The 14,212-nt window shown below is 39.1% G+C and overlaps 1 protein-coding gene across 2 annotated transcripts in view; it reads right to left on the bottom strand.

Annotated features, from left to right (window-relative positions):
• Positions 1-14,212, bottom strand: part of CHMP3 (charged multivesicular body protein 3) — a 64,015-nt gene that overhangs the window by 26,175 nt on the left and 23,628 nt on the right. For both annotated transcript variants that reach the window (XM_002757526.7, XM_035273389.3), the window contains exon 3: positions 6,341-6,520. In XM_002757526.7, coding sequence (XP_002757572.3) covers positions 6,341-6,520 — 180 coding nt within the window. The remainder of the gene's footprint in view (positions 1-6,340; positions 6,521-14,212) is intronic.

Genomic DNA, 14,212 nt, shown 5'->3' with positions numbered 1-14,212 from the left:
CCAAATAGATCAAGCAGAAGAAAGGATATCAGAGACTGAAGATCAACTCAATAAAATAAAACGAGAAGGCAAGCAAAGAGAAAAAAAGAGCAAAAAGAAATGAAGAAAGCCTCCAAGAAATACAGGATTATGTGAAAAGACCTAATCTACGCTTGATCGGCGTTACCAGAAGACGGGGAGAATGAATCCAACCTGGGAAACACTCTTCAGGATATTATCTAGGAGAACTTCCCCAGCCTAGCAAGGCAGGCCAACATTCAAATACAGGAAATACAGAGAACACCACATACTCCTCTAGAAGAGCAACCCCAAGGCACATAATTGTCAGATTCATCAGGGATGAAACGAAGGAAAAAATGCTAAGGGCAGCAAGAGAGAGGGGTTGGGTCTCTCACGAAGGGAAGCCCATCAGACTCACAGTGGATCTCTTGGCAGAAACCCTACAAGCGAGAAGAGAGTGGGGGCCAATATTCAACATCCTTAAAGAAAAGAACTTTCAACCTAGAATTTCATATCCAGCCAAACTAAGCTTTATAAGTGAAGGAGAAAGAAAATCCTTTACGGACAAGCAATTGCTGAGAGATTTCATCAATACCAGAGCTGCCCTACAAGAACTCCTGAAGGAAGCACTAAACACAGAAAGGAAAAACCAGTTCCAGCCACTGCAAAAAAGAACTAAATGGTAAAGACCAATGACTCAATGAAGAAATCACGCCAACCAAAAGGCAAAACAATCAACCAGTAACAAAATGGTAGAATTCACACATAACAATATTAACATTAAGTATAAATGGACTAAATGCCCCAATCAAAAGACAAAGACTGGAAAATTGGATAAAAAGTCAAGAACCATTGGTGTGCTGTATTCAGGAGACCCATCTCACCTGCAAAGACACACACAGACTCAAAGGGATGGAAGATTTACCAAGCAAATGGAGAGCAAAAAAAAAGCAGGAGGGGAATCCCAGTCTCTGATAAAATGAACTTTAAATAAAAAACAATCAAAAGAGACAAAGAAGGGCATTACATAAAGGTAAAAGGATCAATACAACAAGAAGAGCTAACTATTCTAAATATATATGCACCCAATACAGGAGCACCCAGATACATAGAGCAAGTCCTTAACAACCTACAAAGAGATTTAGACTCATGCACAATAACAGTGGTAGACTTTAACACTCCACCGTCAATATTAGACAGATCGATGAGACAGAAAAACAAGAAAATCCAAGATTTGAACACAGATCTGGACCAAGCAAACTGAGTAAGACATTTACAGAACTCTCAACTCCAAATCCACAGAATATACATTCTTCTCAGCACTGTATCACACCAACTCTAAAATCGACCATATAATTGGAAGTAAATCACTCCTCAGCAAATGCAAAAGAATGCAAATCATAACAAACAGTCTCTGAGACCACAGTGCCATCAAATTAGAACTCGGGATTAAGAAACTCACTCAAAACCGCAGAACTTCATGGAAACTGAACAACTGGCTCTGGAATGTCGACTGAATAAACGATGAAATGAAGGCAGAAATAAAGATGTTCTTCAAAACCAATGAGAACGAAAACACAATGTACCAGAATCTCTGGGACACATTTAAAGCAGTGTCTAGAGGGAAATTCATAGCAATAAATGCCCACATGAGGAGCAAGGAAAGATCTCAAATTGACACCCTATCATGAAAATTGAAAGTTAGGGGAGCAAGATCAAAGAACCTCAAAAGCTAGCAGAAGACAAGAAATAACTAAGATCAGAGCAGAACTGAAGGAGATAGAGACACAAAAAAATTCTTCAAAAAAAAAAAAAAAAAAATCAACAAATCCAGGAGCTGGTTCTTTGAAAAGATCAACAAAATAGACAGCTAGCCAGACTAATACAGAAAAGAGAGAAGAATCAAATAGATGCAATAAAAAACAATAAAGGGGACATCACTGCTGATTCCACAGAAATACAAACTACCATCAGAGATTACTACAAACAACTCTATGCACACAAACCAGTAAATCTGGAAGAAATGGACAAATTCCTGGACACTTGCACTCTCCCAAGACTAAACCAGGAAGAAGTTGAAACCCTGAAGAGACCAATAACAAGGGCTGAAATCAAGGCAGAAATTAATAGCCTACCAATCAAAAAAAGTCCAAGTCCAGATGGGTTTACAGATGAATTCTACCAGATGTACAAAGTGCTGGTACCATACCTTCTGAAACTATTCCAAACAATACAAAAAGAGGGAATCCTCCCCAACTCATTTTATGAGACCAACATCATCCTAATACCAAAACCTGGCAGAGACTCAACTAAAAAAGAAAACTTCAGACCAATTAGATGCAAAAATCTTCAATAAAATACTGGCAAACTGAATGCAACAGCAAATCAAAAAGTTTATTCATCATGATCAAGTAGACTTCACCCCAGGGATGCAAGGCTGGTTCAACATATGCAAATCTATAAACGCAATCCATCACATAAACAGAACCAAAGACAAAAACCACACGATTATCTCAATAGATGCAGAGAAGGCCTTCAACAAAATTCAGCAGCCCTTTATGCTAAAAACTCTCAATAAACTAGGTATCAATGGAACATATCACAAAATAATAAAAGCTATTTACAACAAACCCACAGCCAATATCATACTGAATGGGCAAAAACTGAAAGCATTCCCTTTGAAACCTGGCACAAGACAAGGATGCCCTCTCTTACCACTCTTATTCAATATAGTTTGGAAGTTCTCGCCAGAGCAATCAGGTAAGAAGAAATAAAGGGTATTCAATTAGGAAAGGAGGAAGTCAAATTGTCTCCATTTGCAGATGACATGATTGTATACTTAGAAGACCCCATTGTCTCGGCCCAAAATCTCCTGAAACTGATAAGCAACTTCAGCAAAGTCTCAGGATACAAAGTCAATATGCAGAAATTACAAGCATTCCTATACACCAATAACAGACAAACAGAGAGCCAAATCAAAAGCGAGCTCCCATTCACAATTGCTACAATAAAACACCTAGGAATACAACTAACAAAGGATGTAAAGGGCAAACCACTGCTCAAGGAAATAAGAGAGGACACAATCAGATGGAAAAACATTCCATGCTCATGATTGGGAAGAATCAATATTGTGAAAATGGCCATATTGTCCAAAGTAATTTACAGATTCAATGCTATCCCCATCAAGCTACCAATGACCTTCTTCACAGAAGTTGAAAAAACCACTTCAAACTTCATATGGAACCAAAAGAGAGCCCACACAGCCAAGACAATTCTAAGCAAAAAGAACAAAGCTGGAGGCATCATGCTGCCTGACTTCAAACAATACTACAAGGCCACAGTAATCAAAACAGCATGGTACTGGTACCAAAACAGAGACATAGACCAATGGAACAGAACAGAGGCCTCAGAAGCAACACCACACATCTACAATCACCTGATCTTTGACAAACCTGACAAAAACAATCAATGGGGAAAGGATTCCCCGTTCAATAAATGGTACTGGAAAAACTGGCTAGCCATGTGCAAAAAGCAGAAACTGGACCCCTTTCTGACACCCTACACTAAAATTAACTCCAGATGGATTGAAGATCTAAACATAAGACCTAACATCATAAAAACCCTAGAAGTAAACCTAGGCAAAATCATTCAGGACATAGGCATAGGCAAGGACTTCATGGCTAAAACACCAAAAGCAATGGCAACAAAAGCCAAAATAGATAAATGGGATCTAATTAAACTCCAGAGCTTCTGTACAGCAAAAGAAACAATCACTAGAGCAAACCGGCAACAGGATGGGAAAAAATTTTTGTGATCTACCCATCTGACAAAGGGCTAATATCCAGAATCTACAAAGAACTAAAACAGATTTGCAAGAAAAAGCAAACCCATTCAAAAGTGGGCGAAGGACATGAATAGACCCTTTTTAAAAGAAGACATATATGAGGCCAACAATCATATGAGAAAATGCTCATCATCACTGGTCATTAGAGAGATGCAAATCAAAACCAGATTGCAATACCATCTCACATCAGTTAGAACGGCGATCATTAAACAATCTGGAGACGACAGATGCTGGAGAGAATGTGGAGAAATAGGAACAGTTTTACACTGTTGGTGGGAGTGTAAATTAGCCCAACCATTGTGGAAGACAGTGTGGCGATTCCTCAAGGACCTAGAAATAGAAATTCTATTTGAGCCAGAAATCCCATTACTGTGTATATATCCAAAGGATTATAAATCATTCTGCTATAAGGACACATGCACACGAATGTTCACTGCAGCACTGTTTACAATAGCAGACTTGGAACCAACCCAAATATCCATCAATGACAGACTGGATAATGTGGCACATATACACCAAGGAATACTATGCAGCTATAAAATTTGATGAGTTCGTGTCCTTCATAGGGAAGGGACATGGATGAATCTGGAAACTATCATTCTTAGGCAACAGACACAAGAACAGAAAACCAAGCATCGAATGCTCTCACTCATAGGCGGATGTTGAACAATGAGAACACGTGGACACAGGGAGGGGAGCATCACACATTGCGGTCAGCTTGAGGGGCTAGGGGAGGGACAGCGGGGAGTGGGGAGGGTGGGGAGGGATAACGTGGGGAGAAATACCAGATTTAAGAGATTGGGGGGATGAAGGTGGTAAACCACCTTGCCATGTATGTACCTATGCAACAATCCTGCATGATCTGCACATGTACCCCAGAACCTAAAGTACAATTAAAGAAAAAAAAAAGTAACTCTTACTAAAATTAAAAAAAAAAAAGTAAAGATAGGCTGGGAGTGGTGGCTCATGCCTGTAATCCCAGCACTTTGCAGTGCGCTGAGGCAGGTGGATCACCTGAGGTCAGGAGTTCGAGACCAGCCAGGGTAACATGGCAAAACCCCGTCTCTACTAAAAATACAAAAATTAGCTGGGCGTAGTGGTGGGTGCCTGTAATCCCAGCTACTCGGGAGGTTGAGGCAGGAGAATCACTTGAACCTGGGAAGTGGAAGTTGTCATAGCCGGGATCCCACCACTTCATTCCAGCCTGGGTGACAGAACAAGACTCCATCTCAAAAAATAAAAAATAAAAATAAATAAAAGTGAAGATAATATTGATAGATTTTTTTTTAAAGAAGATGTGGTATATTTTGTCATTATTTTTACTCTTTCCCAGTCCATGATTATTCTCTTCAGTCTTTGGATAAAGAAACTAATGACACCTTCATGGTTAAGGCATATTTTAAAGCCACATTCGAATGTTAAAATTAAAGGTGAAGAAAATACCCAGAGCCAAATACAACCAAATAATGCATTACAAACTCAATTGGCACCATCCTATAAATTAAAACACTTCATCTTCTAACTTCTTTTGAGTGTGATCAATGAAGTATCTGACAGAGAGCTGAAAATATTCTTTAGTGAAAAATGTCTCCATAATTTCTTTTTTACAGACACAGACTTGCTACATATATATTGTCCAGGTTCAAGTGCAGTGGTTATTCACAGGTGTAATCATCGCTCACTGTGGCCTCACACCCCTGGGCTCAAGCACTTAATTCTCCTTGCTCAGCCTCCTGAGCAGCTGGGACTGCAATTGCATCCCACCATGTCTGGCTCTCCATAATTCCTGAGTCTGTATTCAATCTAAATATCTAACAGTCACATGCTGCCATTACTAAAGAACTGTAATTCTGAGTTAGGACTTCCTAATTTAAGAAAAGAAATCAACCAGATGAACGACCACAAATAGTACTGTACTGGACACCGAAAGGAAATTCTTGTTTGAAATATTATGATAACTATTCTTATTTTAAATATTATGAGTTCCTAAAAGTTATGTAAAATGGACAGTTCCCACATACGCCGAATACCCATCATGTGGTCTGCAGATTCCTAAGATGTGAGGAAGCAACACGTAGACAGAGATGAAGCAGAAAAGGAGGGAAGCCAAAGCCCAACACTGTGTTTTAACATTTTGCCTGGGGCTGCTCTGGGCCTAAGACAAAGGGAGTGAACTGTTCTTCATCCTCCCTCCAAACATCTAGGCTGGCCTCTTAAATCCTACAACTCAGTTCTCAGGTCACTTGGTAGCACTGTTCAATACGTTCTAACTTCTAAACAAAGCAGATTTATATGTGGATTTCATTATTATTTTAAAAACACTGGCAAAAGAAAACAACCAATATTATTATATTTTGCATTTGTACAACACTCAACACTAAGAAAATACAAAGAATAAAAACCAAAGTTGAGTTTTTCCTATTAAAGGAACACACGTGTTGGTAGTAACAGCAACATCGGCTTTACAAGGTGACTGTAAGGTAAGTGCAGTCTTACCGAGCTGGTTCTTCATCCCCATGAGTACCGAGTTCATGTGTGCTTTGGATGCATACAGCTTGCTCACGGCCTTCCTTGACCTGATCATCTCCTTAGCCAGAACTACACAGACATCCTTCTGGCCCTTCTTGGCTGCATCTTTCACAGATCGTTTCACTTTTTCTTCTTCTCTTTGGATATCTAAATTTAGAACAGAACACCAAAAATCTAGGGTAAGTCAGGTTTACTGGCTTACTGGCACTCAAATACATTCTTATTGTGATCTAAATGTGTCTATTAAATAGAAAAACATATAGAAGGACATAAATGAAATCAAAATAATGTAGTGAATATTAATCATTTCCAGAAACATCATCAAAGTAGTTCAAAAGAAAAGTACGATCCTATTATACTTGACAGAATTTCAAAACACCTTTTTCAAGCTCATTCTATCATTTGTTGGTACTGGCCCTAAGAACTGAAAAAAAAATTACTATAAATGCATTCCAAAGCTTGCTCCAATAATCAACAAGTAGTATTCCCACAATTATAAGAGTACAGTTTCTACACAGTCACTAATCATTTCTAAAAACCTGCAACTTAAGGAAAGCCTAAACATATTAGAAGTCTCACACCAGCATCAGTCACAGGTACGCTTTATGATCACTAGTGTTTTCTCCAATTTTTAAAACTGTGGTAAAATACTTAAAATATACCATCTTAATCATTTTTAAGTGTATAATCAGTGGAATAAATTCACATTGCTGTGCAACCATCAGTTCCATCCAGAACTCTTTTTAATTTTTTTTGAGACAGTTTCACTCTTGTTGCCCATGCTGGAGTGCAAAATGGTGTGGTCTCAGCTCACTGCAACCTCTGCCTCCCATGTTTCAAGCAATTCTCCTGCCTCAGCCTCCCAAGTAGCTGTGATTACAGGCACCCGCCACCATGCCTGGCTAATTTTTGTATTTTTATCAGAGACGGGTTTCACCGTGTTGGCCAGGCTGGTCTTGAACTCCTGGCCTCAGGTGATCCACCTGCCTTGGCCTCCCAAAGTGCTGGGATTACAGGCGTGAGCTACTGCGCCCAGCCCAGACCTCTTTTCATCTTTCCCTAAAATTCTGCACCCACTAAACAGCAACTCTCCATTTCCCCTTTCCCCCTAATTCCTGGTATCCACTATTCTATTTTCTGTCTTTATGAATTTGACTACCCTTGGTACTTCCTTTAAGTGGAAACATATAATATTTTTCTTTTCCTGACTGGCTTATTTCACTAAGCATCGTATTCTCAAGGTTTATCCATGTTGTAGCATATGTCAGAACTTTCTTTTTAAGGCTCAATAATATTCCATTGTATGTATATATGATATTTTACTTAACCAATCATCTGTTACTGGACACTTGAGTTATTTCCAATTTTTAGCTATTGTGAAGAAGATGGATGTATAAATATGTCTTCTAGACCCTGCTTTCTTTTGTGTATATGCCTAAAAGTAAAACTGTTAGGTTTTATAGTAATTCTATTTTTAATTTTTTGAGAAACAGCTGTACTGTTTTTCAGAGTGGCAACATCATTTTACATTCTCACCAACAGTATGCAAAGGTTCCAATTTCGCCACATCATCACCAATGCTTGTTATTTTCTGGGGGTTTTGTTGTTGTTTTGATAGTAGTCATCCTAATGGGTATGAGGTGGTTTTGATTTCCATTTCCCTAATGATTGGTTATGTTGAGCATCTTTTCATGTGCTTACTGCCAATTTGTACAGCTTCTTTGGAGAAATTCCAAGTCTATTCAAGTCCTTTGCCCATTTTTGAGTCAAGTTGTTTTGTTGTTGTTGTATTTTAGGTGTTCTATAAGTATTCGCAATAACAATCTCTTGTCAGATCAATGCTTTCTCCTGTTCTATGAGTTGCCTTTTTCCTCTGCTGGTAACATCTTTTTATTTTGTTAATGTATAATTTTTCTTTTTCTTTTTTTGTACAGATTGGGTTTCACCATGTTGCCCAGGCTGGTCTCCAGCAATCTACCCGCCACAGCCTCCCAAAGTGCTGGGATTATAGGAATGAACCTCTGTGCCCTGCCCGGTAATCTTTTTTTTTTTTTTGAGACAGAGTTTCGCTCTAGTTACCCAGGCTGGAGTGCAATGGCGCGATCTCGGCTCACGGCAACCTCCGCCTCCTGGGTTCAGGCAATTCTCCTGCCTCAGCCTCCTGAGTAGCTGGGATTACAGGCATGCGCCACCGTGCCCAGCTAATTTTTTGTATTTTTAGTAGAGACAGGGTTTCACCATGTTGACCAGGATGGTCTCGATCTCTTGACCTCGTGATCCACTCGCCTTGGCCTCCCAAAGTGTGGTAATCTTTTTAAGATGCACAAAAGTTTTTGATTTTCATAAAGTCCAGTTTGTCTACTTTTTTTTTTATTTTTTGGAGATGGGATCTATGTTCCTCAGGGTATAGTGCAGTGGCTATTCACAGGCATGATTATAGCACATTATAGCCTCAAACTCCTGGCCTCAAGAGCCTCAGCCTCCCATGTAGCTGGGACTACAGGCACCCATCACCATGCTCAGCAGTTTGTTCTTTATGTTGTGAAGTTTTGTCCTATGTTTTTTTCTAAGTGTTTTATAGTTTTAGCTCTTACATTAGGTTTTTGATCCATTTTGGGTTAATTTTTGTGTACATAGTTAGGCAAAGGTCCCACTGAATTCTTTTGCATATGAATATCCAGTTTTCCCAGCACCATTTGTTGAAGACTGTCCTTTCCACCACTGAATGGTCTTGCCACCCTTGTCAAAAATCAGTTGACAACAGACACATAGTTTTTCTGAACTCCTAATTATATTCCATTGGTTTATACATCTGTCTTTATGTCAGTATCATACTGATGTTATCTCTGTAGCTTTGTAGCAAGTTTTGAAACCAGGGAGTGTGTTGTCAAACTTTGTTTCTTTTTTCAAGACTATTTTGATTATTTAGGGTCTCTTAAGAGTCTGTAAGAATTTTAGAACAGATATCTTTATTTCTATAAAAAATGTCATTGGGATTTTGAAAAGGATTGCACTGAATGTGTAAGATTGCTTTGCAATCTTAATAATATTAAGTACTGACATCTTAATAACACTGAATCTCCCAATCCATGAAAATGAGGTGTCTTCCCATTTATTCGTCTAATTTCTTTCAGCAATCTTTCATCATTTTCATTATACAAGTCTTTTGCCTCCTTGGTTAAATAAATTCCTAAGTATTTGGTTATTTTGGATGCTACTGAAAATTAGTTTTCTTGATTTCCTTTTCAGATTGTCCATTGTTAATATAGAGACATACAAGTGATGTTTTTGGTGCTGATTTTGTATCTTGCTACTTTACTGAATTTGTTTATTAGTTCTAATGGGTGTTTTTTGAAAAATTTTTAGGGTATTATACATATAATATCAGAGATTTTTACTTCTTCCTTTCCAACTTAGATACTTTCAACTATTTTTTTTCTTGTCCCATTCCTCTGGCTAGAAGTTCAGTACTACGCTAAAGACAAGTGGCAAAAGTGGGCCTCTTTGCCTTGTTCCTGATCTTAGAGGGAAAGCTTTTAGTCTTTCACCATTTACTATATAATAGTCCCTGTGGTTTCTTTCCATACATGGTTTTTACTATGTTCAGGTAATTTCCTTCTATTCCTAGTTGTTGAGTGTTTTTTTTTTTTTTTTGGGGGGGGCGGGGAGGAAGGCAGGAAGGGAGGGAAGAAGGACGGTAGGGAGGAAGAAAGGGATGAAGGAAGGAAGGAAGGGAGGAAGCATGGAGGGAGGGAGGGAGGGAAGGGAAGGAAGGAAATCAAGCAATGAGAGAGACATGGCCGACCTGGATCTAGAGGTTTACAAGTTGATTTCTTTTTTTTTTGAGAGAAGGAAAGAAAAAAAAAATAAGTAAAGGAGAGGAAGAAAGAGGAAGAAAAAGAGGGAGAGTAAATGGAAATATTGCTTTATTTTGAAAAAATTGGGTATTAATAATGGCCAATCAATGTTTCATTTAAACTTATGGGTAGGTGTGATGTGGTATTGACAAGAATGTATATTTTGTGTATTTGAAGTGGAGATCTCTATAAATATTTATTAAGTTTACTTGTTCCGGATCTGAGTTCAAGTCCTTGATATCCTTATTAATTTTCTGTCTCATTGAATCTAAGTCTCGTATCTGGGTGTTAGGATCGTTAGCTCTTGTTGTTGCATTGATCCTTTTACCACTGTATCTTTGTTGCTTTAAAATCTATTTTATCTGATACAAGAATTGCAACTCCTGCTTTTTATTTATTTATTATTTATTTTTGCTCTCCATTTGGTTGGTAAATCTTTCTCCATCCCTTTGTTTTGAGTCTTTGTGTATCCTTGCATGTGAAACAGGTCTGGATGTAACATGCCATTGGGTTTTGGCTGTGTCTTTTGATTGGGGGATTTAGTCAATTTATATTTAGGGTTACTGCCATTTGATGTTGACCGGCTGTTTTATCCATTCGTTGGTATAAATTCTTCTTTATGTTGGTGCTCTTTACTTTATGGTGTATTTTTAGAAAGGCTAATACTGGTTGTTTCTTTCTGTGTGTAATGCTTCTTTCAGAAGCTCTTGTAAAGCAGGCCTGGTGGTAATAAAATCTCTGAGTTCTTGCTTGTTCATAAAAGATTTTATTTTTCCTTCAGTTGTGAAGCTTAGTTTGGCTGGATATGAAATTCTGGGCTGAAGGTTCTGTTCTTTGAGGATGTTGAATATTGGCCCCCACTCTCTTCTGGCCTGTAGAGTTTCTGCTGAGAGATCTGCTGTAAGTCTGATAGGCTTGCCTTTGTGGGTAACATGACCTTTCTCTCTGGCTGCCCTTAGTATTTTCTCCTTCGTTTCAACCCTGGTGAATCTAACGATTATGTGCCTTGGGGTTGCTCTTCTTGAGGAATATCTTTGTGGTGTTCTCTGTATTTCCTGGGGTTGAATGTTGACCTGCTTTGCTAGTTTAGGAAAATTTTCCTGAATAATATCCTGAAGGGTATTTTCCAGCTTGGATTAATTCTCTCCGTCGCATTCAGGTACACCTATCAAACGTAAATTTGGTCTTTTCACATAGTCCCACATTTCTTGGAGACTTTGCTCATTCCTTTTTATCCTTTTTTCTCTAATCTTTTCTTCACGTTTTATTTCATTAAGTTGGACTTTGACCTCTGATATCTCTTCTTCTGCTTGAACAATTCGAGTGTTTAAACTTGTGCATACTTCTCGGAGTTCCTGTATTGTATTCTTCAGTTCCATTAATTCACTCATACTCCGCTCTAAGTTGTCTATTCTCAATAGGATTTCATCAAACCTTTTTTCAAAGTTCCTAGTTTCTTTACGTTGGGCTACAACATGTTCTTTTAACTCACCAAAGTTTGTTATTATCCATTCCTTGAAGCGTGATTCTGTCATCAGGAGGCGCTCGTTCTCCATCAAGCCTTGTTCCGTTGTTGATGTGGAACTGTGATCATCTTTAGAGGGAGAGGCGTTCTGACTTTGAGTATTCTCAGCTTTTTTACACTGGTTTCTTCCCATTATTGTAAATTTATCCTCCTGTCGTCTTTGAAATTACCAACTTTCAGATTAGGTGGACGTCCAGGTTGTTAGTTCCCAGGGCCAGAGCAGCGGCGTTAAAACTGATGGTGCTTTTCTGCCCAGGATTCTCCTGTCTGGCTTCCTTCTTGTGTCTGTAGTAGGCGACTCTGCCTTCCCAGGACTCCAAACCTCGGTCAGAAGGGGAACCCGTCCCGTTTACTCTACGCCGAGCGCTGCCTCACCGAGGTGCCGTCACTGCCGCTGCGTCGGGCTCTGGTGTTGTGCTGGGGGCCCGGGCCGGTCCTCCAAATGTGTTTACTCTGCTCCGAGAGCCGCCGCGCCGAGGTGCGGGCGGAACCGCTGCACCAGCCACGAGAGTCACGCTGGCGACCCGTGTGTTTCCTCCACTGGGGGATCTTCTGCTCCGTGAGCAACCAGACTTTGTCTGAAAGTGTGGCGTCCTCTAGTTCTCCGCGCCTTCCCTGAGAGCTGCAATCTCGGGATGTTAGCGATCGGCCATCTTGGATCGTTCTACTGTTGAGTGTTTTTAGCATGAAACGGTGAATTTGGACAAATGCTTTTTCTGCATCAATTGAGATGATAATGCAAGTTTCTTTTCCCCTTCATTCTGTTAAATGTGTATTATTACACTGATCAAATTTTATATGTTTAATCATTTTTGCATTCCAGGATAAATCCCACTTGGTCATGATGTATACTCCTTTCAATGTATTGCTGAATTTGGTTGGCTAGCATTCTGTTGAAGATTTTTACACCAATGTTCATAAGAGATACTGGTCTATAGCTTTCTCACAGCATCTTTGTCTGAGGTTATTATCAGGACAACACTAGCATCATAGAATGAATTAGGAAATGTTTTCTTCTCTTCAATTTCTTGAGATTTGAGAAGCACTGGTGTTAGTTCTTTTTAATTGTTTGGTAGAATTCACCAGTGAAGTCATCAGGACCACAGGTTTTCTTTGTCAGGATATTTTTGATTACTGATTCAATCTCCCTACTAGGTATAAGTCTATTCATGTTTTCTATTTCTTCATGTTTCAATCTTGGTAAGTTTTATATTTCTGGTAATTTGTCCATCACATCTAGGTTACCCAATTTATTAACATACAATCGTGCATACTATTCTTATAATCTTTATTTATGTGGAATCAGTAGTAATATCCCCACTTTCAACTCTGATTTTTGTACTTTTACCCTTCTATTCTTCCTTAGTCAATTTAGTTAAGGTGTACCAATTTTGTTGTCTTTTTCAAGAACCAACTTTTGATTTTGTTAATTCTCTCTAATCTTTTTCTGTTCTGTTTGTCTCTGCTTTAATCTTTATTATTTTCTTCATTCTGCTAGTGTTGGGTTGAGTCTGTTCCTGTTCTGACAGGGTTTCATTCCCATCACCCAGGCTGGAGTGGAATGTTGGTCGCCATCACAACTCACTGTAACTTCTGCTTCCAGGTTCAAGTGATCTTCCCACCTCAGCCTCCCAAGTAGCTGCGACTATGCACAGACCACAGCACCTAATTTTTGCATTTTTGATAGAGACCGGGTTTCGCCATGTTGCCCAGGCTGGTCTCAAACTCCTGGGCTCAAGCAATCTGCCCGCCTTGGCCTCCCAAAATGTTGGGATTACAGGTGTGAGCCACTGCACCTGGCCTTCATTCTTAATGTAAGCATTTACAGCTATTAATTTTCCTATGAGCATTGCTTTTGCTGCACCTTCTAACTTCTAGTATGTTGTGATTTGGTTTTCACTTGCCTGTAAGTATTTTCTAATTTCCCTGTGATTTCTTTTTTTCACCCACTGGTTAAGAATGTGTTGCTTAATTTCCATACATTTGTGAATTTTTCAGTATTCTGTTACTGATTTCTAATTTCATTCTGTTGTGGTGAGAGAAGATAACACATATATCTTCTGAATTTGATTGAGATCTGATTTGTAGTCTAACATATGGTCTATCCTAAAGAATGTCTCATGTGTATGTGAGAAGAATGTGTATTTTTGTATTCTGTATACATCTTTAGATCTAATTGGTTTATTTCATTCTCTTTTTTTTGAGATGGAGTCTCGCTTTGTCTCCCAGGCTGGAGTGCAATAGCACAATCTTGGGTCACTGCAACCTCTGTCTTCCAGGTTCAAGCGATTCTCCTACCTCAGCCTCCTGAGTAGCTGGGATTACAGGCACACGCCATGACACCCAGCTAATTTTTGTATTTTCAAGAGATGAGGTTTTACCAGGTTGATCAGGCTGGTCTTGAACTCCTGACCTCAGGTGATCCACCCACCTTGGCCTCCCAAAGTGCTAGGATTA

This window comes from Callithrix jacchus, chromosome 14 (genome assembly GCF_049354715.1).
Source record: "Callithrix jacchus isolate 240 chromosome 14, calJac240_pri, whole genome shotgun sequence".
In the NCBI taxonomy this organism is placed as follows: domain Eukaryota; kingdom Metazoa; phylum Chordata; class Mammalia; order Primates; family Cebidae; genus Callithrix; species Callithrix jacchus.
This window is presented reverse-complemented; position numbering and strand designations above follow the sequence as displayed.